This window comes from Suncus etruscus, chromosome 9 (assembly GCF_024139225.1).
Source record: "Suncus etruscus isolate mSunEtr1 chromosome 9, mSunEtr1.pri.cur, whole genome shotgun sequence".
Taxonomy (NCBI): Eukaryota; Metazoa; Chordata; class Mammalia; order Eulipotyphla; family Soricidae; genus Suncus; species Suncus etruscus.
Genome location: NC_064856.1, coordinates 96,866,334 through 96,889,097, shown reverse-complemented (window position 1 = coordinate 96,889,097; position 22,764 = coordinate 96,866,334). Strand labels below are relative to the sequence as shown.

At 46.9% G+C, this 22,764-nt stretch overlaps 1 protein-coding gene across 1 annotated transcript; it reads right to left on the bottom strand.

Moving 5' to 3' along the window:
- Positions 1–7: 7 nt before the first annotated feature.
- DDB2 (damage specific DNA binding protein 2) lies at positions 8–22,764 on the bottom strand. The gene is made up of 10 exons (XM_049779695.1): positions 22,589–22,764; positions 20,622–20,758; positions 19,323–19,514; positions 6,644–6,789; positions 3,296–3,395; positions 3,031–3,208; positions 2,223–2,365; positions 1,173–1,337; positions 979–1,024; positions 8–690 (listed from the first exon to the last, which is right to left on the bottom strand). Exons 1-10 carry the CDS (start codon positions 22,713–22,715, stop codon positions 641–643), a joined length of 1,284 nt encoding a protein of 427 aa, XP_049635652.1. The 5' UTR covers positions 22,716–22,764; the 3' UTR covers positions 8–640.

Below are 22,764 nucleotides of genomic sequence, written 5' to 3'. Positions count from 1 at the left end.
GCAGTCTGTGCTGGAGACCACTCAGAAGCCTAGCTAGGGATGGTTTTATTGGCCTTCCCTGCCATGTGCCCACACCATAATCCACTGCCCCATGCATCCAGGGGAAAGCATTTGGCTCCAGGAAAGTTGGGTGCCAGGCTAGACAGCAGGGCCCTCGAGGATGTAGGTGGCCAAGTGCAGAAGTTCTTGGAGCTGAGTCCAGGCTGTCATGTGCCACCATAACTGTTGCAATCCTAGATGTTTATACCTTTGGCCTATTAAGTTTTCTGTCTTGGGGATAGAGATATGGTACCATGGTTAAGATGTTTCCCTAGTATACAGATGACCCTAGCTTGATCTCCATCTCCAATATGGTCCCCAAGTATCACCCAGTGTGGCTATTGGAGGCTCCCAAGTTCCACTAGGGTGGCTTGGGCGATCCTTTGCACAGGGCTCAAGCAGTACTGTTTCCTAAGGCCCTGGCATTGACCTGCGTACCCATTTGGCCAAGAATTACAGGAAGATTCCCAGTGGCCTCTTGAACACTTCCTGGAAGATTTTCCACCCTGAAAACAGACAGAGAAGCCAACAGATAGCTGTGTCTTCATGCATGACTGGTTTTCATGTGGCTCCAAAGACATTGGTCCTCTCCAACAGTGTCTCATTTTTGTGTCCCAGTTTTCTTCTGGTTCCAGACGAGAACATGATAACCTAGAACGAGTGAGACCAGTTTGACTTCTATTTCCCATGGTCAATTGAGAGTATGTGATTGGCCTAGGGCACCTAGGACATGCTAAGGACACACCAGGAAACTGGACAACAGCCAGACACGGCCATCAACAAGACAAAGCGAGAGGAATGGAGAGCCCAGCCCAGGTAGACCACTGTGTCCTACAGCTCTTGGGTGGACATCTGAGGCTAAGCCAAGGTCAGCTACATGGGACCCTGGAGAAGCAGACTTGAGTTTAGCCTGTCTGGAATACAACCAACTTCACTCACCCATCACAGAGGCCAGCGTGTCACCCATGGGGTTGAATTCATTGAGCTGCAAGGAAAAGGGAGAAAATGAGCCTGAGAAGGGCTGAAGATATTGGCAGAGAGGAACACATGCGCAGACTGACTTAATTTTCAGCTCCCAAGATTGATTTGAGCCCATTTCCTCCCATCATTTATTAAAGAGCCCTTTGCCTCACCGAGATGATACCCGAAGATTGTGGGTCACAGATTTGATACATCATCTTCCCTGAGTTTCCATCAAACACATCGATAGTCCTTAACTCGTAAGGGTCAGAGCCTTCAAAATTAGGATCCGGGTATCGGCCCACAACAATGAGGTCATGCCGAGGATGCCAGGTGGCCTAGGAGATGGAGAGGCAGGTCACGGAAGGAGACACAGAACGCTCGAGAAGAACACAGGCATTCTCTTTGCCACTGACAATTAATGTAATTGTCAACAACTTAATGGAGCTAGAACTGTGGAACTGTGAGAATGGTTTTTAGTGTGCAGCACTGACCATTGCAAATGTTTTAAGTTATTTATGCTTTTACTTGTTCCACCCCAACCCAGCCCAGGTGAGTGCTCAACAACTGTGCTCAACAAATAAACCCCAAGTTTATTTTCAATCCCTGGCTGGCCTCCTTGGCTCTCAGGACACCTGCAGGCTTTCTTGTATTTCCTGTGATCACAGCAACAGATACACTTTGACTTATACATTTTTGGGGCCATGCCTAGTAGTGCTCAGGGCTTACTCCTGGCTCTACTACATTCAGGGATCACTTCTGGTAGGACTCTCAGAGGATCATATGCCATGCTGGTGGATTCAACCTGGGCTGGCCACATGCAAAGCAAGAGTCTTGCCTGCTGTATTATTGCTCCAGACCAATCCTTGATTTATTGAGAGCTGGTGGAGAACAGTGGAGACTCTGCAGGCAGGATGTCCAGATTCTATTCCTGTACTGGGGAAGCAGCCACTGAACATGTGTGCATTAAGCATGATGTGCCCTACCCCACCCACTCCCAACCCAGCTAGAAAGGGGCTGCAGAAGTGGCACTGAGAGCAGAGCCCTTGGGGATAAAACCATGCAGTGCTGGGCCATTGGATATGATCCAAAATCCAAAATAAAACATAACAACAAACTGCTGTGTTGGGGCAAGATAAGGGTTTTCAGTTTCTGTTTCTGCCTGCTTCCCTTCCTGCCTCGGCAAGCCCCACCAGCCCCCAGCTCCCTGTTGTTTCCCTTACCTTAATGGGAGTAAGATGTTGGAACTGGCGGTGAGGGTGTGGGATCAGGAGTGGGGGACAGTCCCATTGGGAGGCTGAGTAGACCCGGATCTCATTCTTCTGATCTGTGGTCAGGAGCTGGGCACCACTGGGACTGAAAGAAGCTGAAATATTTGGGGTGAGGGAACACTGAGCTGAAGGTACTTGGTGATCCCTGCCATCTGGTCTCTGCAGCCCTTACCTCCCAGCCTCTCCACTGCAAGGGCCGAGGATAGGCTGGGCTGGGAGTGGAACTGCATTCTAGAGACTCAGCAGCTGCTGGAGGTTGGGCTGTTGTCAGAAAAGTCTAAGCAATGGTTCAACTAGTTGAGGTGAAAGGTGGTTTGTTGATTGGCTTTGGATCACACTCAGTGATGCTCAGGGGTTATTCCTGGCTCTGCAGTTAGGAATCACTTCTGTGGGGCTGGAGTGGTGGCGCAAGCGATAGGGTGTCTGCCTCATCGCGATTACCTAGGACGGACCGCAGTTCAATCCCCCGGCATCCCATATGGTTCCCCAAGCCAGGAGTGATTTCTGAGCACAGAGCCAGGAGTAACCCCTGAGTATCAACGAGTGTGGCCCAAAACCCCCACCTCCAAAAAAAAAAAAAAAAGGAATCACTTCTGGAGGGTTCAGGTGACCCTATGGGATGCCAGGGATTGAACTCAACTCAGCTGTATACAAGGCACTTTACTTGCTGTACCATCTCTCAAGCCTTGGGGTGAAGGTTTGAGCTGGGGAAACAGCCACAGAGAAAGGGGTGGGCAGGGCTGCAGAAGTGAGTGCCCACCTGCATTAACGCCCTGGCAGTGAGGCAGGGAGCAGAGGAAGCTGGAGCTCCCTTTCATCTGGCGCAGGTCCCAGATTTTCACTGTCTGGTCTACGGAGGCTGTGGCGAGGACCCAGTCACAGCAGGGATTCAGGGCCAGGTGGGTCACTTTCTTTTTGTGCATTTTCAGATTCCAAATCTGCAGAGAAAAATGTGGTTCGGCCTGGCAGCAGAGTGGGGTTGTAGGGGAAAACAGGTGGACATGGGCTCAGGGGAGGTAACACACCTCTTTGCCGTCCATGGTTAGCAGGCTCACTTGCCCCCTGTTGTCTCCTGTGACCACCATACGACTTTGGGCGGAAACGTCCAAGCTGCAGAACCAGACGCTGGAGGGAGAGACTATGCTGTGAGGGAGCAGGGCAGTTTGGGGGAACAGCAGCCCATCCCCACCCTCCACTGCCACAGTCCCAGGACCTGAGGTCCGGGAAAGATATATGAACTGTGTGCCCTGCCTTGAGGCACAGATTTAGCGGCCATTCAAAGAGAAGACAGGGCTGATGGGGCGCCTACGTTTTCCCAGTAGCTGTTGGTCTACAATCCTCTCTTGTTCCTGACAAACAGCCAAATCTCCATGAGGCAGATCCACGGGTGCTCCTAAAACCTGGGGTTCTATGGGAGACTACCTCAGAGCTTTCCCTGGTTTTGGTACCCTTAGGGCCAAGGGAAATGACAAAGGAGGTCCATGGCCCAGTGTGGTGACTCAGGGCCACGACAAAGCCTGCGAGAAAGGAGTGTCTGCCCTCTTCTGAGCATTTGGGTAAAAGCACCTCACAGGGAAGCTCCAGACTACTTGAGGTCAGAGGGATTTAAGGGATTAGCTGGGAGTGCTTCACCCTGCACCCAACCGAAAAGAGCTCGGAATTCCAGTTTTCTCTCAGAATCCCAGATCCAGCTGCCACTGTGGTTGGGTCAGGGAGGAAGGGCTCCTGGAGGCACCAGCAGCTAAGTCCTTTCTCTGTGTTTCTCACCCATTGGACAGTCCTGCTCACAGGGGACAGTCAGATCACCTGGCCTCCACCCCCACCTGTTCCTCAGGACACCCAGGAGAAAAATCAGAGTGACAAGCTATTTTTTTTGTTTGTTTGTTTGTGGGGTTGTTTTGTTTCTTGGGCAACACCCAGTGATGATCAGGACTTACTTGTGGCTCTGCGCTCAGAATTCACTCTTGGAGATGCTGGGGACCAGGGTCAGTCACCTGTGGGTTAAGTTCCCTCCCTGCTATATTACCACTCTGGGCCTGTGGCAAGCTTTTATGTACTTTCTCTAGCCTCTTGGTCTTGGGGCACACGAAGTGCGTTATGGGCCTTGTTTTACCCCTTTCAGCTTTCATCAAGGTCACTGCATCCCAATGAACATAGGGAACAAGACTATAACTTTTTTTTGTTTGTTTGTTTTTTGTTTTTGGGCCACACCTGGTGATACTCAGGGGTTACTCCTGGCTATGTGCTCAGAAATCACTCCTGGTTAGGGGGACCAAATGGGATGCTGGGGATCAAACTGAGATCGTCCTGGGTCAGCCGCGTGCAAGGCAAGTGCCCTACTGTTCTGGCCCCAAGACCAAGACCATACTTTCAAACTACACTCATGGGGATGCCATGTTGGCCTGTCCAGTGAGAATGGGGGTTGGATCTGCGGGAGGAAAGGGGTCACAAAAGAGCTGAAACTCTTCCTTCATGGGGCCCGGATAAGGCTCTACAACACCTACTGAGACCATAACCTTATATTTAGACCAGAATAACAGAATAGGAAAGGTGGAAGGAACTGAGAGATAAGACTATGGCTAAAAAGTTTGCATGTGGCAGAACCTGGCTTAACCTGGCACCCCATGATCCCCCAAGCAGTGCAGCCAGGATCAAATATGGAGCACAGAGCTCTGAGCACCACTTGTACGGCCCAGACTTTCCACAATCCACAGAAAAACAGGAAAGGTAGCCATCTTCACAGCAGAAAAACAGCCCAGCCCAGCCCACTACTAAGATCCAAAAGAAAATACTGGCTGCTGGGGCCGGAGATATAGCATGGAGGCATTTGCCTTTCCTGCAGATTGGTTCGAATCCCGGCATCCCATATGGTCCCCTGAGCCTGCCAGGAGCGATTTCTGAGTATAAAGCCAGGAGTAACCCCTGAGCACTGCCGGTGTGACCCAAAAACCAAAAACTTAAAAAAAAAAAAAAAAAGAAAGAAAATATTGTCTATTTCCTAGGTAGTCTAGTCTGGGCTGCTAATCTGTGGAATTCTTAGGGTGGGTAGGGGCAGATTTCCTTTTCTTGCCCTTTTTTTTTTTTTTTTTTTTGGTTTTTGGGTCATACCGGCAGCGCTCAGGGATTACTCCTGGCTCTACACTCAGAAATTGCCCCTGGCAGGCACAGGAGACCATACGGGATGCCGGATTTGAACCGCCGTCCTTCTGCAATGAAAGGCAAACGCCTTACCTCCATGCTATCTCTTTGGCCCCCAGATTCCCTTTTCAGCATGAACTACAGTAGCCCAGTACCACACCCTACACTTTCCAACAGAAACAGCTCAGCTCTGCAACTTAACCTTATCAAATGACCAAGCCACTAAATGTGTTTCAAATTTATAAATCCTGGACTGTGCAGCTGCAAGTAGCCACACGGCACTTCAAAATTTCAAAGTTGTCAGGGCTGGACTGATAGCACAGTGGTAAGGTGTTTGCCTTGCATGTGGCCGAACCAGGACGGACCCAGGTTCGATTCCTGGCATCCCATATGGTCCCCTGAGCCTGCCAGGAGTGATTTATAAGCACAGAGCCAGGAGTAATCCCTAAAAAAAAAAATTTTTCATAGTTGTGTTAGCCTAGTAGTATTATAGGAAATCTGATGGGAAAAATTACATAGTAATCATCAAGCTCAGTGAGCCTAACCAGTAACAGAAGACTTAACTAACACCAACCACAGACCAGTAAGTCTTTAGATACTGATGTTAGTAATAGTAATACCATGAAGAGATAATAATTATTTCAAATTGACCCTTCCTTTGCATTGTAACAAACAATACAAAATAAATCTGTGCCTGTGAGGGGGGAGACTAGGGTGGTGGTGGGAAAACTGGGGACATTGGTGGAGGGATTGATATATGAATATTTAATGCCTAAAACAAATGTATTATGAACAACTAAGTAAAATACGGTGTTATAATAAAAATTAATAATAATGAACAACAAACACAGGAAGGGTAAAAAAATAAATTTTAAAAGTATTAAAATGACAAAAGAAAAAAAAAACAGGAATGGTAGACAGTGACTGAAACCTTTCCTAGTTTCCCCTTGAGAGGTCTGGGGAAAAAAATAAGAAAAAATAAGAGGTCTGGCTTCAATGTCTGCTTGGCATGCGGGAACCCTTTCTTTAACCACATGGAACTCAGAGCAATACAAGGTGACAACCTCTTGCACAGAGCTAGGAATAGGCCTTGATTACCACCAAGTAAGAAAAAGAGAAGGGGGAAAATGGGAAGGGGAGAGGGGAGAGAGGAGGGAAGGGAAGAATAGAGAATAGAACGGAAGGGAACTGTATACCCCAAGGATTAGAAGTCCTTTCCCTTCCAAACTACTCACTTGCAGGAGTTTGAGCTGGTATAAACTCGGATAGTGTTGCCTTTAAAGTCTTGCAGTCTAGTTGTTCCCTCCATTGAGGAGGTGAATAGCTGGTTGGTGTTGAGAGGGTTAAACTTCATGCCAGTAATGCTCCCTCCAGCGCCAATCTAACAGAAGAAGGCAGAGAGAGGTGAGAGGTTGCCAGGAAGAGCACACAGCTTAGTGGCAACATCAGTTAGAGAGAAAGGCCAGATAGACTGGGCCAGGCCAGCTGAGGAACCTACATTCTATGTAGGTTCTATGTAGTGCCTTCCACAGCACTTTTTTTTTTTTTTTTGGGCAACACCCGGCATTGCTCAGGGGTTACTCCTGGCTGCTCAGAAATAGCTCCTGGCAGGCATGGGGGAACCATATGGGACACCGGGATTCGAACCAACCACCTTTGGTCCTGGATCGGCTGCTTGCAAGGCAAACACCGCTGTGGTATCTCTCCGGGCCCTTTTTTTTTTTTTTGGCAACGCGGGGATGACATGGCTCCATGCGGTACGTTTGGTTTTTGGTTTTTTTTTGTTTTTTTTTTTTAGCAATTTATTTCTTAAGACTTTAACTTATTTAATTTAAAATATTCATGTAAGGCACTCAACTTGTATATAGATTACCTGGTTCAATCCCCAGTGGCACTCATGGTGCCCTGAGCACATTCAGGAAGATCCCTTGAGCACAGAGTAAGGAGTAGTTCAAGTACTGCCAATGTGACCCAATTACCTCTACAGCCCCAATTTTTTGTTTTGTTTTGTTTTGGGACCACACCTGGTGGTGTTCAGGAGTTACCACTGGTTTTGCACTCAGGGATCAATCCTGGTACACTGAGGACTATATGTAATGCTGGGGATTGAACCTCGGTCAGCTGCATACAAGGCAAGTCCCCTATCTACTCTACTTCTGCTCCAGCACCTGAGTTTGAGTTTTCATTTTCTTTTTGTTTTTGTTTTTCGGGCCACACTCATTTGATGCTCAGGGGTTACTCCTGGCTAAGCGCTCAGAAATTGCCCCTGGCTTGGGGGGATCATATGGGACGCCGGGGGATCCAACCTCGGTCCTTCCTTGGCTAGCGCTTGCAAGGCAGACACCTTACCTCTAGCGCCACCTCGCCGGCCCCGGGATTTCATTTTCATTTATTTGGTTTTGGAGCCACACCTGGTGGTACTCATGGGTCACTCCTGGTGGTGTGCCATATGGGATACCAGGAATCAAATGCAGGTAGGCATGCAAAGCAAGCACCCTATCTGCTGTACTATCACTCCAGCCCCTGGGATATTGTATTTTGAAGTTATTTTTGTTTGTTTCGGTTTTGTGCTATCCCTCCTGGTTTTCTGGGGTCACTCCCAGCAATGCTTGGTAGACTATGCAGTGAAAGGAATGGAACTTCTGCGGTCTCTGCCTACCAGATATATATACTCTAGCCCTTGAGCTATCTTCCCAACCCTAGATACTGATTTTAAAATAATTATGATTGCCAGGGATGTGGCTGAATTATTGAGTACATGGCTCATATGTGAGAGGCCCTGGGTTCAATTTAAAAAACAAAACAGAGGGGCCGGAGAGACAGTACAGTGGTAAGGTATTTTCCTTGCATGCGGAAGGATGTTGGTTCGAATCCTGGCATCCCAAATGATCCCCCGAGCCTGCCAGGAGTGATTTCTGAGTGTAGAGCAAGGAGTAATCTGAGTGCCACTGGGTGTGACCCAAAATCCAAAAACCAAAAACCAAAAACCCAAAAAAAAAACAAACACAACAGAAACAGAAACAAAAAGACCACCCCCAAGAAATTGTGATTAATATACAATAAAACTAGATCTAATTTGTTTATTTGTGGGGCGCAGTGGCAGCCACACATAGCAGCGCTCAGGGGCTGCTCCTGGCTCTGGGCTCAGAATTTGCTTCTGGCAGGCTTGGAGACCATATGAGACACCATGGGATATCGGGACTCAAATCCAAGTCTGCTGGCTGCATGAAAGGCAAACACCTTATGGCTGTGCTATTGCTCTGGCTCCTAGTAAATTTTGTTGGCTTGTTTTGGTTTTGAGGGGCCACACCCAAGGGTGCTCAGGGGTTACTCCTGGCTCTGCGCTCAGAAAAATCACTCCTGGCAGGCTCAGGGGACCATGTGGGATGCCAGGGATCAAACCTGGTTCTGTCCTGGGCTGGCCACATGCAAGGCAAACATCCTACTGCTGTGCTATCGCACTGGCCCCTCCACCTAATTTTTAAAAAGGGATTGGAGAAGTAGTACAGTAGATAAGGCCTTGCATAGACCTGAGCCGAATTTGATTCCCAGCATGGCATGTGGTCCCCCATCAGGAGTGGCCCCTGAGTACAGAGCTAGGAGTAAATCCTGAGCATCATTGACTATGGCCCAAAAATAAAAACAATAAAAATAGACAAAAGATTAGAATAGACAGTTCTCTATAGAAGATAAATGAACACATGAAAAGGTGCTTAATATCATTACTCATTAGAGAAATGCAAATCAAAACAGTGAGAGATGGATTGATAGTTCAACATGCCAGAGCACATGTTTGCATGCAGGAGGCTGGGATCAAGCCCTGGCACTGCATATTCCCCAAGTGAGCACCAAGTACTGCCTGGAAGGATCCCAGGACCTAGCTGAGAGGAAGCCTGGGGCACCCCTGGGTGTGGCCCAGAAATATTTTCTTTGTTCATTTTTTTGGGCCACACCCATTAATGCTGAGGGCTTACTCCTGGTTCTGCAGTCAGTAATCACTGCTAGAGAGTAGTGGGAGTTTGGGATCAAACCAGGGTTAGTCACACATGAATGGCAAATGCCCCATTGGTGTATTGTACACATACCTGTGTATAGGTATTTTTCCAGCCACAGAAACGCAAACATTTGGGGCTGGAGCTATAGTACAACAGTAAGGCGTTTGCTTTGCTCATGGCGAACACAGGACGGTCCCCAGTTTGAATCCCTGCATCCCATATGGTCCCTCAAGCCTATCAGGAGCGACTTCTGAATGCAGAGCTAGGAGTAAATCCCTTAGCAATACTAGGTATGACCCCCCCCCCCCAAAAAAAAAAGCAAACATTTTTTGGGGGCCATATCTGGTGATACTCAGAGGTTACTCCTGGCTATGCACTCAGAAATCGCTCTTGGCTTGGGGGACCATATGGGATGCCGGGGGATTGAACTGCGGTCTGTCTTAAGTTAGTGCGTGCAAGGCAAACGTCCTACCACCTGTGCCACCGCTCCAGCCCCAAGAAAAGCAAACATTTAAGCCCACAGTGAGATATGCCGTATTTTTCTGGCGTATAAGACGACTTTTTTTTTTTTTTTGCTATCCACCCTCTCCCTTATAAGACGACTTTTTAGCCCATGAAAAACTTCTTAAAAGTCAGAGGTCGTCTTATACGCTGGTAAATGGCATGCTGACACAACAGCTTCAGGGATGAATAATCTGGCCCCCTCTTACCGCAGCATTCCATCTAGCAGCTAGGTGTCATCACTCAATCCTCTGCTTGCCCTGATTAATCTTTCAGGGAGAGAAGCTGAGTTACTGAGAACCGCATCTCATCCAGCCAACGGGTATGCAGCTTTCCAAAGTTCAGTCCTCACTTCAGCTTTTATGGGACACAGAGAAGGTGCTCTGTCTCTTTCTAGCTGTCGTATTAATCACTGCACCCCAGCCAGCTGCTCTTGGAGGAGCCCCCTCTCCCTGCTTTCAATGTAGATCACAATTAAAAAATCACAGTCACTCACTACAAATGACAAATGTAAAATGATTGTTGCACTCCAAAGTCTAGTTTTATTAAACATATACTGTTAACTTTGAGGGTTCCACTCTTTCTCTCTTAACGTTTTTCAATTTCCATTTGGTGTGCATTAAAAGAGAGGTAGTCTTATACTGCGAATATAGCCCAAATCCTGTATTTTAACAGGAAAAGTAGGGGTCATCTTATATGCCCAGTCATCTTATACACCGGAATATGCAGTAAATTCCTACCCATTAGGATGACTATATAAAAGAGGGAAAACAAATGTTGACGAGCACAAAACTCTTGTGTCGCTGGTGGGATCAAAAAATGTGAGAGAGTTTTGGGTCACCTCCAGCAGTACTCAGGAGTTGCTTACCCCTGGCCCTGTGTTGAGAGAGAGAGTCGGGGGTATCTGTCTTCCTGGAACCAGGATTGGCTGAATGCAAGACAGATGCTTTTACCTTTGTGAACTCTCCCTAGCCCCTAGAATTGCATCCTTCACAGTGAGAAATAGGACCCAATCTTTCTTCATTGTGGCATACATGCTACAATGCAGCTCCAGCATGCTGTCTATACCACTGCCACCTCCACCCCCCAGCAGATGTACCCTCTTATCCACTGCCAGCAGACTGCTGCTGACACCTCCCCATGCAGAAGTCACCAGGAGGTTCCAGGACATGACCCCAGGGTTGCTCCTCCTCCTCATCTCCCTTCAGGCTTTCTAATCAACTTAGCCTTTATTTCTCTCCTGGGGCTTGTCTACAAGGATATCCTCTTCACTAGGCCTAGACTGACTATACTAATACTAATCTGTCCCCCACCATCGCTCCAGCCTCTTCGCATCCCTTGTGGAGCCACTGACTCCTTCCTCTGACCTAGTTTCACCCTCTCCAGTGACTTTCAGTGTGAACTGTGGAGGATGGAGGGAAAGATGAACATGAGGGAGAAAAATGAGGATCAATCGGGACTGGAGGGATAGCACAGCGGCAGGGCATTTGCCTTGCATGTGGATGACCCAGGATGGACCTAGGTTTGATCTCCTGTGCCCCATATGGTCCCCCCCAGCCAGGAGTGATTTCTGTGGGCATAGCCAGGACGGTCACTGGGTTTGGCCCAAAACCCAAAACCGTAGACTAGACAAAGAGAATAAATTCAAGGATATGAGATGAATACAGTTATGTACACACACATGTATTATATGTATTTGGCTTTGGGGCCACATCTGAAATGGTTCAACCCCCAGTAATGCTCAGGGTTCACTCTGAACTCAATGCTCATCACATGCAGGCCTATGTTCCAGCCCTCTGAGCCTTCTCTCTGGCCCCTCAAGTAATACATTTTATTGTATAAGCTTTTATCATATTTTTTGTATGTGTGGTTTTGTTTTGTTTTGTTTTGTTTTTGCCACACTCACAGTGCTCAGGGGTTATTCCTGTCTCTGCACTCAGGAATCACTCCTGGCAGGCTCAGGGAAATGGGGATCGAACCAGTGTCTGCAGTATACAAGACAAATGCCCTAGTCCAGGGGTGGCAAACACGAGCCGCATGCAGCTCCCGGCCAAAATGAATGCGGCTTTTGGCCTCTTATCATTATTTTGTATTCTGTGGCTCTTTGCCAAGTTTGGATTTTGTTCTGCAGCTTCTGAGGAGGGACCTCTGAGGAGAGATCTCCGAGCGCTTAGTCCCGCCCCCAGGCTGCGTCCTTCCGTCTCCCATCCCTCAGAAACAACTGCACGGGCCAGCGAGCGGGGGACCCATGTGTCACATGTTGTGTCACAAAATTGTTAAGATGATATGCTTTTGTGTGAGTGTTTGTCTGTTTTGGCAGGACCTCATGGTGTGGCTCTCTGACTCTCACAGTTTAAATTTGGTTCTTTGTGTAGAACTTGTTCGCCACCCCTGCCCTAGTCAAATGGCTATCTCATCAGCCCCTCTCATCACAGATTTTTTTGTTTGTTTTTGGGCCACACCCAGTGATGCTGATTTTACTCCTGACTACACTAAGGAATCACTCAGGGAATCATATGGAGTACTGAGGATTGAACCTGAGTTGCCACATGCAAAGAAAGTGTGCTACCCCACTGTACTATCTCTCTAGCCCCATCTTATCACAATTTGTTGTTTTGAGGTCAACCTGGAACATGGCAGTGACTAAGGCTACTCCTAGGTGTGGCCCACAAACAAAAGTCATATGCTTAATGCATAACAGTTATATTCATACTAGTACAAGGTAGAAACAACATAAATACACATCAATAGATAATATGTGGCATATACATGCAATGGCAATTTTGTTCATTATACAAAGAAATGAGCTACTGATATATGCCCTAAGATGGATGGACCTTGAAATCATCAGCTAAGTGAAAGCAGACAGACACATAAAAGACAAAGATTACATTATTCCATCCACATAATGCACACCCAATAGCAAATGCAGAGAGACAGAAAACAGATTAGTGCCTACCAGGGACTAGAGAAGGTGATCAGAGAGTTGTTGTAGAATGGTTCTAGTTTTCTCTGGAATAATAAAAAGATAGCAGCTATGGTTGCACAACAATGTAAATATACTGTATGGCATAGAGCCAGACACACCAAAAAATAGTTGAAATGGCAAATTTTGTTATGTACATTTTATTTTAAAAAATCATACTTTAGGATAAAACAAAAAATTTCCCATGGGAGCCGAGAGACAGTACAGTGAGTAAGGCATGTAGCCAACACAGGCTGACTCCCTGGCACTACCACATATTATCCCCCAAGCCATGCCACAAGTGGTCCCTGAGCACAGAGCCAGGAGAAGTAGGAGTCCTGAGCATTGCTGGGTAGCACCCCCAAAAAGAAATAAAAATTAAAAAAAATTTCCTATGGACAAGTCAAGGATATGTGCAACAGCCAATATTCAATTGTCAATGAACTGACATCAAAAGAAGAGCAAGATTGGTGAAAGAATCAAACTTCCATGATTTGAACATGATCAAATGTTGTAGGAAAAAACTCAAGTCCTCAAACACACTTGGATATAAGTAAATGCTGGGCTGGGATATGGCCAGAGAGACAGAACAGAAGGTGAAGATACCATTCTAGCACATTGCTGAGCCCAGTTCAATCCCTGACACCAAATCGTGCCTGAAGCACTCACTGCCAGGACTGAGCACAGAACTAGGAGCAATCCTCAAGCAAGTAAGAGATACTTTTTTGTTTGTTTTTGGGTCACACCCAGTGGTGCTTCAGGGGTTACTCCTGACTCTGAGCTCAGAAATCATCCTTAGCAGGCTCAGGGAACCATATGGGATGCCGGGATTCGAACCACCATCTGTTCTGGATCGGCTGCATGCAAGGCAAACGTCCTACCACTATGCTATATCTCCAGCCCCAAGAAATCTTTATGTTTAGAGATATACAGTTCAGCACAGAATGCTTGCCTTGCACTTATGAGACCTTGGGTTTAATCTGTGGCATCACAAAAAGGAAAAAAAGAGGGGGGCAGAAAAGATGGTCCAGGAGTAAAAGCACTTGTCTTGTATACTGGAATTTATTTATGGCTGGACCCTGCCTGGTTTGATCTCTGGCACTGCCTATGATTGCCAGAGCACCACCAGGAATGATCCCTGAGCACAAAGTCGAAAGTAATCTCTGAGCATAGCTGGGTATAGCCTCAAGCCTACTCTTTTCCCCCTCCCACCCCCCAAAAATAAAAAGATCTTTTTTGGGGGTAAGAAAGGGCCCGTACCCAGCAGTACTCAAGGATCATTCTTGGCTCTGTGCTCAAGGATCATTCCTGATGGTACTTGGAGTGCCCTGTGCAGTGCCAGATCAGACCTAGGTTGGCTGCATGCAAAGCAAACACCTTTCCCGCTATGCTATCTCGCTAGACCCAAGAAATCATCTTTCAAGTAGTGAAAGAAAAATAAAATTAGGTCTTCCAACACCAAGTGCATCCTTGCCAGTCTCCAGCCTCCCTGTACTGTCAAAAGGACCCCAAGTGTTCCTGCAGCATTGGCAGTTCCTCTACCTGAACGGGTACCTGAAAGTGCAAAGACAGCAAATGTGCTTCCTCCAAGAATAGGTGCTACACCTTCTGCCCTCTGGATTGTGCCAAATGAGCCCAAGGCTGTATTGAATAACTGTAGCTAATGTATCTGAAGCTGGGAAACCAGAGTTTGAACATCTTCTCAAGTCTAAATACATTCATTTGCAGACAACTACTATCCCTGTGGGGTCGTGCTCAGCTGTTCCCATCTCTGTTCTATGAAATAGGAATGGAAGTCAAAGTTACTGGTTTAATTAAAAAAGAAGAGGTCAGACTGATAGCACAGCAGTAGGGCGTTTGCCTTGAACAAAGCAGACCCAGGATGGACCTGGGTTCAATCCCTGACATCTCATATGGTCCCCTGAGCCAGGAGTGATTTCTGAGTGCATAGCCAGGAGTAACCCCTGAGCATCACTGAGAAAGAAAGGAAAGAAAAAGAAAGAGAAAGAAAGAAAGAAAGAAAGAAAGAAAGAAAGAAAGAAAGAAAGAAAGAAAGAAAGAAAGAAAGAAAGAAAGAAAGAAAGAAAGAAAGAAAGAAAGAAAGAAAGAAAGAAAGAAAGAAGAAAGAAAGAAAGAAAGAAAGAGAGAGAGAGAGAGAGAAAGAAAGAAAGAAAGAAAGAAAGAGAAAAAGAGAAAGAAAGAGAGAAAAAGAAAGAGAAAGAGAAAGAGAGAGAGAAAGAAAAAGAAAACTAACATTGTGAGCCCAGAATTTTATGTGTAGCAAAAGTATGCCCAATTAATAACAGTAAAATAAAGACCTTTTTAAAGTGTAAAAAATAGATTATTGGGGCCATAGCACAGCAGTAGGGCATTTGCCAACCTGGGTTCAATCTCTGGCATCCCATATTAATTTCTGAGCAAAAAGCCAGGAGTGGGCTGGAGAGATAGCATGGAGATACAGCGTTTGCCTTGCATGCAGAAGGACAGTGGTTTGAATCTCGGCATCCCATATGGTCTCCCAGAGCCTGCCAGGAGCGATTTCTGAGCACAGAGCCAGGAGTAACCCGAGTGCTGCCAGGTGTGACCCCCCCCCCCCACAAAGAAAAAGTAACTCCTGAGCACTACTGAGTATGGCCCAAAGTCACACACACTGCCCCCTTTCCCCACCGCCAAAAAAATCGAGCATCACCAACCAACCTCCATTATAAGAAATGTTAGGGCTGGAGAGATAGTACACCATAGGGTGCTTGCCTTGCATGTGGGAGATCTGGGTTCAATCCCCAGAATCTCATATGGTCCCCCAAGAGCTGCCAGGAATGATTCCTGAGTGCAGAGCACGGAGTAACCACTGAGCATTGCTGTGTGCCCCCCCCTCAATATTAAAAAATTTCTTCAGGCAGAAGAAAAATGTTACCAAAAGAAGCCTAGATCAATGTAATGAAAAGCATGTTAAATATATAAATATGACATACATTAGACTTCTATTCAGCCTCACGAAGAGGAAATTCTGATGTTTTCTACGATATAGATGAGCACTGAGGATACCAAGTAAAAGAAGGCAGTCACAGAAGCCAATCACAAGTCAAAGAAGAAATGCTTTAAGATTCCACTAACCCAAAAGACTTGAGAAACAAAGTAGAATGGTTGTTGCCAGGAGTTGGGAGAGAGGGAGCAAAAGGAATAGTTCACTTTTGCAAGATGAAAAAGTTTTGAAGAGGGGCCAGAGAGTTAGTCCAGTGTGTAGGACATTTGTCTTGCATTTGGCCGACCTGAGTTTGATCCCTGACTCCTCAGAAAGTCACCTATCTCCCTCAGCCCCTGGACTGATCCCTGAGCACAGAGCAGGAGTAAGCCCTGCACATAGCTAGTTGTGGCCCAACCTCCACGAGCCACCCTGAAAAAAAAATCCGAAGACTGATTATACTTAAGGCCACTGAACTGTAAACTTAAAAATTATCAGGATGCTAACTTTTATGTGTTTCCCCATAATTTAAAAGAAAAATCAGTTCACAGAGCCAGAGACTGAATGATTTCTCTCTACCTGTAGGAGGCACTGCCTATGGCCCTTGCACTACTTGCTTCTCCAAACACACAGCCTGGAACAACCCCTGATCAAACACACAGCCAGGAGAAGCCCGAGCACACCCTCACAGCCTAAATTAATAGTTCATGGGCTGGAGTACAATGGATAAGACACTTGCCTTGCGTGTGGTTGACTCCAATTTAATCCACAGCACCCTATATGGTCCCCAGAGCACCATCACAAATGATTCCTGAGCATGGAATTAGGGGTTAAGTCCTGAGCACCACTGAGTCTACTCCACAAAAATAAAATGGCTTCTTGTAGAAAAAAATATACTGCATGTTTCTTCTGGGGAGAAGTATTCAGATCCAAGGGCCAGAGAGATAGCCCAATGGTCTGAGTGCAGGCTTTGTGTGTGGGAGGCCCAGTTCTATCCCTGGAACCCCAATATCCCCGAGTACAACTGAGGATGCCCCTGAGCACCACCCAATCCATCACTCCCAAATTAGTTCTGATATCAACCATCTCCATTTTCCAGACCTTACCATATCACATACGTGGCCTCTCTAGCCACCTACACTATTCTTTACTGTTATCTGTTTGGTTTCTTCTGTGATTCCACTTCAAATACAGTGTCCTTCTTTACAATACTTTCATCATCAAGCCCAACTGGGCTGCCAATAACACCCCCCCCCCCCCAATCCAACAAGTATGATAAGCTGGAGCGCAATTAAGATGCCCGCTAAGGGGCCGGAGCAATAGTGCAGCGGTAGGGCATTTGCTTTCACGTGGCTGATCTAGGACAAACCTGGGGTCAATCCTCAGTGTCCCATATGCTCCCCCAAAGCCAGGAGTGATTTCTGAGCACATAGTTAGGAGTAACCTCTGAGCGTCACTGGGTGTGAGCCCCCCAAAAATCATGCCTGCTAAGAAGAGTAATGTCACATTGAGGTTTTCTTTCCTCTCCATTTATCTAGTCACTCCTTCCTCATAAAGCCTTCTCCGTCAATTTTGGGGGGAGGCAAGTGACCAACCACTAAGCCACACTGTGGCCACTCCATCAACTCTAACTCATAAGAGATTCTTTCTCCTCTTGTGTTCTTTTGCACTTAGCATCTGTATTTCTAGTTGTTTGCAAACATACCCTCTATTTATACTCCAATTCCCCCTCATTCATTAAACTAATGGAAATCAGCTATTATTCTAGGCCAAATATTATTCTAAGTCCTAGGACTAAATGATGAAGCAGAAAGACAAAGCCACTGAAATAATTATGGGTAAAGAGACATGAATAATTTTTTTAAGGTAAGAGAGGTAGTATCGGGGCCGGGCGGTGGCGCTCGAGGTAAGGTGCCTGCCTTACCTGCGCTAGCCTAGGAGACGGACCACGGTTCGATCCCCCGGCGTCCCATATGGTCCCCCAAGCCAGGAGCGACTTCTGAGCACATAGCCAGGAGTAACCCCTGAGCGTCACCGGGTGTGGCCCAAAAACCAAAAAAAAAAAAAAAAAAAAAGAGAGGTAGTATCGGGGTTAAGGTGCTTGCCTGCCTTGCAAATGGTTAACACCAGTTTGAGTCTCAGCACAGCAAAGAATGACTCTGGGTGCCACAGATGAGAGCTCAGAAAATCAACAACAGGGGCCAGAGAGATAGCATGGAGGTAGGGCATTTGCCTTGCATGCAGAAGGATGGTGGTTCTAATCCTGGCATCCTATATCGTCCCCTGAGCCTGCCAGGAGTGATTTCTGAGCACAGAACAAGGAGGAACCCTTGGGAGTGCTGGAGTGATAACATGGTGGTAGGGTGTTTGCTTTGCACGTGGCCAACCTAGGTTTGATCCTTGGTATCCCATATGACCCTGAGCCTGCCAAGAGCAATTTCTGAGCACAGAACCAGGAGTAAAAACACTGGGTGTGGCCCTGAAAACCAAATAAAAAATGGAAACCATTTCAGACAGTGCTAAACATTGTGGGAAGGTCAGCACAGGTAATGAGACTGGTGAGTTTAGAGGTGGTGATCCTTTAGGCCAGGGGTCACAAACTCAATTTATCTGGGGACCGCAGGAGGCAAAGTCAGGGTGATCCTTGAGTGCAAAGTCAGTAGTAAGCCTTGAACATTGGGGGGTGTGACCCAAACAACTAAAACAAAACAAAACAAAAAAAGATTCCTCTAGGGCAGGGCCACAAAATGTTGTATTGAGGGCCTCGAGTTTGAGACCCCTGCTTTAGATAGAGGGTTTAGTGTAAGCTTTGTGGAAGTTAACAAGACTGAAGAAGAGTAAGAGGGAGCTCTGAACCACCATGGGATAGAACATACTGGTCAATGGGAGCAGAAAGTGCAAAACCCTATTGCAGGGAAAGAAACAACTAAAGCAGTTAAAGCGCAGAAGTGAGAAAAGGTAGTTCAGGGACCAGGAAATATTACATGAGCTGGAATACATGCTACTCCTAGTCCTGGGGCCCCACAGGCCCCTGAGCATGACCAGGAATGGCGCCCAGAACACCAAGTAAACAGAAGCCTCCGGACACCACTTCAGGGTGTGGCAAAAAAATACAAAAGCAAATAGACAGTAAGTAGTACAAAATGATCTCAGGTGATGACTGATTAAGCGATGATTAATATTTATACTTTCTCTCTTTTTTTGTTTTTGTTTTGGGGCCACACCCAGCAATGCTCAAGGCTTATTCCTGGCACTAACCACACCATATGGTCATATGTGGTACCAGGATCTAAACTAGGGTTGGCTGTGTGCAAGGTAAGCAAGCCTCTGCAGCATCTCTCAGCCTCACCGCCTCTATCTTCAGGAAAGATATTCAATAAGTATTTGTTTGAAAATATGCCCACAGTTAATTTGGATCCCAACCCTTTCCTTGTGAAGAGATGACTTCTCATTTATTCAGTAAACAATCTTCAGCATGCAGAGTGGCTTACCCCTTTCAGGAAGATGGGTTCGTCCTTGAGGCTGACGTTCCAGAGCAGGATATCGCCTCCTTTGGAACCCACAGCAAGGATGCTGGAGTGAGTTGGGTGCCAGGCCAAGGATGTGGCTCTCCGGTCAAAGGGGGCAGCCCTTTGGAATATCCGGAAAGAAGCGAGAGACTGCAAAAAGGACTGTTGGAGAGCCTAAAGCAAAGAGAAAGAAGAGGAATTAAAACCCAGTTTGAGGGCTAGATAGTACAGCAGGTAAGGAGCTCACCTAGCACACTGCTGATCTGGTTTAATTCCTGGCTCCTCAGGAGTGATCCCTGAGCAAAAGACACAGGAATAAGTCCAGAGCACTGCCAGTTGTGCCCCTAAAACAAAAAAATAAAGTAACAGGGGCCAAAGAGATAGCATAGTGGTAAGGCGTTTTTCTTGCAAGTGGCCGACCCAGGACCGACAGTGGTTCGAACCCTGGCATCCCATATGGTCTCCCGTGCCTGCCAGGAGCAACCTGAGCGCAGCTGGGTGTGACCCCCACCCCCCCAAAAAAAACCCAATTCTAGTTAAAATCTTATTTGCTGGGTCTGGAGTAATAATACAGCAGATAGAGTGTTTGCTTTGCATGCAGCAACGCAGGTTTGATCCTTGGCATCCCATATGGTCCCCTGAGTTTGCCAGGAGTAATTCCTAACTCAGAGTCAGGAGTGTGCTAAGCCAGTCTCTAAGCACTGCAGGATATGGTCCAAAAACAAAAAATAAACAAAAAAAAATCTCTATTGAAGGCATTCAAGCAACAGTAAGCAGGGAAGGCAAATGCGTTTAATCTATGGCACCAAAAAATGAATAAAGACGTAAAATCAAAAAGCCCTATTGACGTCAGGTTTAGTGGTAAAAAGCATTCCTGGCACGTCTGGGTTCAATCCTCAAGACCACCAAGAACAAGATAAAAAAAAAACCAAAAATCCCTAAATTCTGCCTCTTCCATGGATAAGCCCTAGGGCCAAGACTTCTTACCAAAGAAAAATATTTCATTGCCGAGCTCCAGGCATGAAAGGTTGCAAAGAACCAGAACTTATCTTGGAAGACGGAAGAGGCAGAAATACTCCAGCCAGGGATCTTTCCAGAATAAACCTTCTTCCTGGGCCAGATGCCCAGGAGACCAGGCACCAAGGCAGGATCTGAGGTGACTGACCCCTCAGACAACTTGCTGAGCCAAGCCAGCATCTCATTTGGAAGCATCCAAGAGGAAAAGCTGGGGGAAGAGGAGGCATGCAAAGGCTTAAATTCCTCAGCCAGGAATCACCTCACCTGCTGCAGTGTCGGCTTGGCAGTCTGGCCCAATTTATGCTGGTGAAGAGCCTTGATGATACTTCTAGTTGGCGGGGGTACTTGCTGGCTGGCCAAGCCCGCCCCAAAGCAGCCTGAGTCAAACGTCCTGCTGGAACCTGCCAGGCAAAGAACACACAGATTTTTCCCCTCCCATCTCAGCAGAGCTTTACTGCTGAATTTGTTCCTTGGGCAGAGCCAGGAATCTCAGCACCTCCCAACATTTTCCCCTGCTTTTACCTCTCAACACAATAACTACAAAGTCAGCCCCATCCCCGAAAAAAACTCCCCTTGTAGTAATTTATTTTTCTTTTCAGTTTTGAGCCCATAGCTGGCTGTGCTCAGAGATCAGGGATCATTCCTGGTGGGGACCAGGGGCCTAAATGCAGTGAGGATCAATCAGGGCCAGTCACACAGGAATAAAGTTACACTGCTCAACTTTTCCAAGTGTACAGTGGAAAATTGATGACTGGGGAGACCAGAGTTACAGTACAGCGAGTAGTGCACTTGCCTTGCATGTGGCCAACCCTGGTTTGATCCCCAGCATCCCATAACCCCTGAGCACTGCCAATTGTGTTCCAAAAACCAAAATAAATAAATAAATAAAATAAAATTGGTGATTGGGGTTAGCTTGTTTTTTCTTTTTTCTTTTAAACTTAATATGTATTAATTGATTGGTTTGTGGACCACACTCAGCAGTGCTTAGGGGTCACTCCTGGCTCTGCACTCAGAAATCGCCCGTGGCAGGCTGGGGGACCATATGGGATGCTGGGAATCTAGCTGGGTCCCTCCCAGGTCCGCCGAATGCAAGGCAAATGCCCTACCACTGTGCTATCTCTCGGGCCCCTTACTGGTTTTTTAAAGTCATGAAAATGCTTAATAAAGACCATCTTAGGACAGCATAGTAGACATGACTGTTTGACAAGGGGCAATGGCAGAGTCTTTTGGATTCTATGATAAAATAATGAAAAGGAGGAGGTAGGAGAGAGTATAGGGGTTAAGGTTCACTGGGCATGACCCAGAGTCAGGTGAAAACCCCAAAAGTCCAAATAAAATGAACATAGGAAAATAATGTAGAGGCAACCAGTTGTTGGTCCCAAGTGTGAATTGTTCTGGAAAGGAACAACATCTGTAGATCCTCTCATTTAAATAGGAGGCTCTAGGGAAGGAAATGCACTTACAATGGGAATCAAATAAAGCAAACTCTGGATTGTCAGGATACAGCTGAGGATCTGCTCTGAAACGCTGCTCTCTTGACAGCCACCCTTTTCCCGGACAAAAGCTACATTATCAGGACTGGAGAGTAGTACAGAGGGTAGGGGGCTTGCCTTGCATGCAGCTGGCCCAGGTTCAATTCCTGGCACCCCACAGAATCCCTCAAATCTGGCCAGGAGTAAATCCTTAATTCCCCAGGGTTGTGATCCAAAAACAAAAGCAAAGCAAACACAAAGCTACTTTAGCCACAAATAAGTCATATACTCCACTCTTTCAAGTGCCCCCTCTTCATTTAAACTCAGTTTCAAGCCCCCATAAGGCTAGATAAACAGGTTTTCGTTTTTTAAGGAAGCTAGGACATTGGGGGGCCTCTCACAGCTGATACCCAGGACGTTTGCTGTTGAGTGGAAATGCAGGGTACCCACACCCCCAGGTGCGGGTGCTTTAAGCCCTCTCGATGGGGGAAGAAGTCCTGGTACAAAGAGGGAATTTTTAAAGTTTTCAGGGTGCATTGAGGCATGTGCTCATCCCCATTCCTTGCCACTTAAGAGGGGCTGGAAAATTAAACCCCAAGTCTACAGTGTCCCAAGAACCTAGAGAGAATAGTATGAAGCACCCCAAATTGGGGGGGGATGCCTTGGTACACCCATTCATTCCCCCACTCCGGTCTAGGGGGGGTTGTAAAGAGCCCTCCAAAGTGATGAGATCATGAAAGCTGCAGGTGTGGGCAATACCGGGGCGCTTCACACGACGCTGTTTGGCCTCGGGTTCCAGCTCCCGGGGACTCCTGCTCCGCTTGCTCTTGGGGCGCACAACCATCTCGAAGAGCTTCTGGGTCTCGGGGCGTTTCCTGGGAGCCATCTGGGTCCTCTGGGCGTCGTAGGGGCAGGCGAAGCTCTAGCTCAGGAAC

Bases quoted from the DNA above. Each gene is read 5' to 3' on its own strand.
- DDB2 (XM_049779695.1), bottom strand. From the start codon at position 22,715: ATGGCTCCCAGGAAACGCCCCGAGACCCAGAAGCTCTTCGAGATGGTT. The intron at 3,396-6,643 runs GTGAGTAGTTTG...CTCTCCCTCCAG, and splicing joins ACCAGCTCAAACTCCTGCAA to CGTCTGGTTCTGCAGCTTGG. The intron at 1,338-2,222 runs GTAAGGGAAACA...TCCATCTCCTAG, and splicing joins AACATCTTACTCCCATTAAG to GCCACCTGGCATCCTCGGCA.